The 4,807-nt window shown below is 47.3% G+C and overlaps 1 protein-coding gene across 1 annotated transcript in view; it reads right to left on the reverse strand.

Moving 5' to 3' along the window:
- LOC307091682 (carboxyl-terminal PDZ ligand of neuronal nitric oxide synthase protein-like) overlaps positions 1 to 4,321 on the reverse strand; it is a gene marked incomplete at both ends in the record, with an annotated part of 13,302 nt that extends 8,981 nt beyond the window's left edge. The window contains 5 exons of the mRNA XM_079759333.1: positions 1,018 to 1,126; positions 1,398 to 1,456; positions 1,545 to 1,637; positions 3,962 to 4,033; positions 4,217 to 4,321. Coding sequence (XP_079615459.1) covers positions 1,018 to 1,126; positions 1,398 to 1,456; positions 1,545 to 1,637; positions 3,962 to 4,033; positions 4,217 to 4,321 — 438 coding nt within the window. The remainder of the gene's footprint in view (positions 1 to 1,017; positions 1,127 to 1,397; positions 1,457 to 1,544; positions 1,638 to 3,961; positions 4,034 to 4,216) is intronic.
- Between the last annotated feature and the right edge of the window lie 486 nt (positions 4,322 to 4,807).

Genomic DNA, 4,807 nt, shown 5'->3' on the forward strand with positions numbered 1-4,807 from the left:
GGGGGGAGGATCTGAGACCCCCCACAGCCAGGGGGAGAAGGCTGAGACCTCCCGATTCAACTACTGCTCCCCCTCCTCAAGACACCCCCCCCCTTTCTCCTCTCTCCTGCAACCCCCCGATAAGACCCCCCCCAGGGCCCAGAGAGTGATTCATCTCCCCATGTCCCGAGGGTGCAGGTGGGAGTCAGCCACCCTGGAAGTCATGTCAGTACGTCATTAAGGGAGGCGTTCCAATAACAAGCCCTGCTTTTTTTGTTGATATTATTTTTCTTCTCTCGCCGCTTCTTGAATTGTGTATTCCGCTTTCTGCAGCGTCCCTGATGGAGCGGTCTCCATGGTGAGGAGATGGCATTGTTCAGAGAGGAGAGAGGAGGAAGTGGAGGAAGAGGAGCCTCTCTCTCTCTCTGTGGAGGAGAGATGTGGACGGGAGCATGCAAATCATTCATTTCCACAGTCAAGGTCCGTAATGCATATGGAGGGAGCTATCTCCTTGATCTAGCATTGAGAGAAAAGGTAACTAATCATTCACATCACATCGGTCAGTGTGATTGATTGATCGATTGATTGATTGATTTAATTTGACAATTTTTTATCTAAAATATGAAACAGCACTCTTTTTCATACATTAAAATACATAAATAGTCAGGGATAACACAATAAAGCCCAAAGGCTTATTCCCATTGTGGTCCCTGAGTTCCTGCATACATCTCAGGACTTAGCGGGGAAAAACCGGGTATTTTGTCCGTTGGTTTGTATGAGTGTGTGTTTGTGTTGTGGTGTTACTCAAACTAATATCCTAATCAAAGGATTATATATATCTTTGTGTTCCTTATGGACAGGACAGTGGGTCGTACCACAACAGAGAACCAAACATAGTAGCACAGGGTCAGAATGGAACCCGTGTCTCCCCCGGGGTACGGCCTGCGTGTTGAGCGCAGAGAGTTCAATAACAGTACCCTAACCCTACGGGTTAGGGTACTGTTAAAGAACTCTCCCGGCGCCGTGACGCTGCCCTACCTTTCGTTTGGACTTGAAGACGTTGCAGCGGAACACGTTGCTCTGGCCATCGCGGGCGATGTAGCTGAAGATCTTCAGGTCCTGGGCGTCGTGAGACACGTAGAAGATCCTGGAGACAGGGCGTCAGAGTCACGTGGTTACCGTATGCAGCGGCTCGCAGCCGGCGAGGACTATGTTGCTGTTTTTATCGGTTATTTAAAGGTCCCATATCATTCCGCCAGGTGCGAGTGTGATCAGCCATTAGTGTGGGCGCGTCCACCTAGATGTATGACTGATAGATGAGCAACGTTTGCTCATCATGTGGGGTCGGGGCCTTGCCCTGTTCCTACTCTACAGGGGCATTTCCTTCATGGCGTCTAATGATAACGTTCATTAATCACCTGTAGATGGGGTCCTGGGTCACCAGGATGGCGTTGTCGTCCCAGGACCACTCCTTCCTCTGCAAGCACCAGGGCACAAACATGAAGAACTTCAGGAACCCAATACCGAAAAACGAAAGAAGATCAAATCCGCTGTACAAGACTGACCTTCCTCTTCTTACGCAAAATCACCCGGACGAAGTCCGTCGACACGACGATGTTGACCTTCTTCTTCTTTACGTTCTTCAGTTTGAACTCGTACTGCAGAGAGAGAAGGGGAAGAATCTTATTCACTTCAGTTCAGTTCACTTCAGTTCAATTCAATAGAAAATAAATTAAATTAAATTAAATTAAATTAAAAAGTTGATGTACATTCAAGGCTGTCTTATTTTGCTTGTGGTACATTAGCACAAAACAAAGAAAAAGCAGATCAGAACAGAAGAGTAGAGGACAATATATGTATAAGTATACATGACACAACACAAACATACTACTACATATAGTGCATATTGTATGGAGATATTATGGACGAAGGCGTTGTGAGTTCAGTGTCCGTATTGCAGTGAGGGAGAAGCTCTTGTCACCAGCAGGATGTGGATACGGACTGTTATCTCCATGTCAATTCATTCAGATAATAAGAAAAGAAAATAGTGCTTTCTCTCAACCCAACTGTGTGTGCTGAGAACAATGCTACATGATCCTACACTTGCTTTCCTTAAGGTTTCCAGTCTTTCAGACAGGCGCTACACAGCCGGGGACCAACGCATGACAGGGACAGTGATTCCTCCTTCCTGAAGCCCTGCGTCAGGCCAACGAGCCAAGATCAGAGAGCCGACATCCAAAAGGCCACGGCTTCAGCCTCTGCCATGTGAGAACATTGGACACGCAGGGGAGACGCTGATGGAGAGGAGATCAACGGTGATGGAGCCGCTGATCTCGTGTTGGTCCTCACCAATGATTTACTGTTCCATCTTTATATGATGTTTTCATTTAAAGCCGCAGAGCACTTCATGTCTGCTTATTAACTATATTTAAACAAGCCATGGTTCCCTCAGCAGTATAGCCACCAGAAACACACCTGGGACCCACAGCAGCACACGTTATACCTGCTTTTGGCGCATTAGAAGACAAACAATTAAAAAGTCTACAATATTGATTACCTAATATTTAAAGCTTACATTCCATTCATACTCTCTGCACTATGTACTTTGTTTGTGTGTGTATGTGCATACCCGCGTGTCTGTGTGTGTGTGCGCAATTAATGTGTGTTTGTGTGTGTGTGTGTGTGTGTGTGTGTGTGTGTGTCAGTGTGGGTACGTGATATAGTTTACTGTAGTGATATAGACCACCACCCAAAACTAGACTAGTTTACACAAGACATCACAAGTCTGGTGTAGACTAGTCTACACCAGACTTAACTACACTAGCATCATAACCTCACACAGACGACCTTCCAGGCTGTGGGTGGGTGGTGGTACCGCCCTGGGGGTGCTGGGGGTCACCCACTGACACTGGGGGGGGCAGCCTGACCTCCCGGTGACAACAGAGGAGATGTTCCTGTCGGATCAGCTGACACCACCACCGCTACGGCTAAATCCCCTCTGAGACCTGACGCCGAGGTCACGACCTCCAGGCGCGTCGGCGCACTAGTGACCAGCGTGCGGTGGATTAGACGCTACGGCGCACTAGTGACCAGCGTGCGGTGGATTAGACGCTACGGCGCACTAGTGACCAGCGTGCGGTGGATTAGACGCTACGGCGCACTAGTGACCAGCGTGCGGTGGATTAGACGCTACGGCGCACTAGTGACCAGCGTGCGGTGGATTAGACGCTACGGCGCACTAGTGACCAGCGTGCGGTGGATTAGACCATGAGTGCAAAAAGAAGCTGACGGTTCCAGAGTATAATCTGGAATTAGGAGAACTGTGATTGACGAGGAAGGAAAAAAACGAACGTTCGGTTGAGATTCTGAGAATAATCTCAGACTGTAATCCTCTTGTATCTCATGATTTAGGCATTATACAGTATATAGAGCCTTAACATAATCATTATACAGTATATAGAGCCTTAACATAATCATTATACAGTATAAATACAGAGCCTTAATATCATGTCTTAGAAATCAGCAGGATAAATGTACAGATGCATGTATAGTTCCCATGGATAATAATTAATGCAGAAGGTAGGAGTGACTAAGGGTTCTTTAAACATATGCATAGCAAATTAAGTGAATCAGAGAGAGATGGGGGAGATGGGGATGAGAGGGGGAGGGGGCAGGGGTTGGAGAGAGAGGTTGGAGTGTCTGGGGATGGAGGGATGGAGAGAGACAGACAGACAGACAGACAGACAGACAGACAGACAGAGAGAGCGAGAGAGAGAGAGAGAGAGAGAAAGAGAGAGAGAGAGAGAGAGAGAGAGAGAGAGAGAGAGATGTGGCCAAGCTCACGTAAACATTTTCTGTTTAAAAAGAATGTAACAAAAAAAACGATGCACAATAATGTCACAAACACAAACAGTTGTACGGGTCGGGTATTAATAGTTGGTTACCTAGTTACTAGTTCAGAAGGGTCACTTATGTCACTTACCCGTATTCTCCTCATTGCAGCAACTATCTCCATTCGGCTGCCTGGTCGACCCACCTCCAAACTGCCAATGTACTGCACATTCCATGAGGAAATAAAAAAAAAGAGAAATCTTAATTCTATGAACATAAAATACTCCCAGCTAGCATCATAAGGTCCAGTCTCAAATCGCGTAGTGATGATCATAATAATAACTGCATGACACCACTATGTGTCACTTCTAATGATCTGTTGCAGCAGGAAGACCGATAGGTTTACCTTCGCCTCGAAGCACACCCCATGTTGAAACACGTCCTCGTTGTGCATGGGGATCCTCAAATCGTGTACATCGTCCACTAAATTGTACTTTGTTACGCCTGGCATTGCTTCAACGACGGCGTGCGACTTGTCACCGCCGCCACACTTGTTTTATGACAACGCTAATGACCCGCACGAATGCGCATCGCGCTCAACATCGCCACGCGCACGCTGATTGGCGCGAGTCTGCGCCCAGAGGTCATTTGAGGTTGGAAGAGCTGGGCGACGGACTGATTGGTCGATGTATTGGGAACAATTAAATCGATCTTTAAGTGATCCCTTAGTTTCTTCCCCCCACTCACTCCGTTGTTCAAAGACACGAAGACACCCGAAGGGATGGGATGGATGCTGTCGGGTTTCCGATGTCGCACGTAGCTGAAGACACGCGTGTTGTCATGTCTCTATAATCATGCAATACTCCCGATAAACGTCCACTTATATCGATATAGGGCAGAGCATTGAATACAACATTAAAACAAGCCCAATACTGCAGCCGGTTATGTTGTAGACGCAAGCCCCCCCCCCCTTTAGGACAGTACAGCTACAGTTGAT

The sequence above is a fragment of the Pollachius pollachius genome (genome assembly GCF_949987615.1).
Source record: "Pollachius pollachius genome assembly, contig: scaffold_60, whole genome shotgun sequence".
NCBI lineage: Eukaryota > Metazoa > Chordata > Actinopteri > Gadiformes > Gadidae > Pollachius > Pollachius pollachius.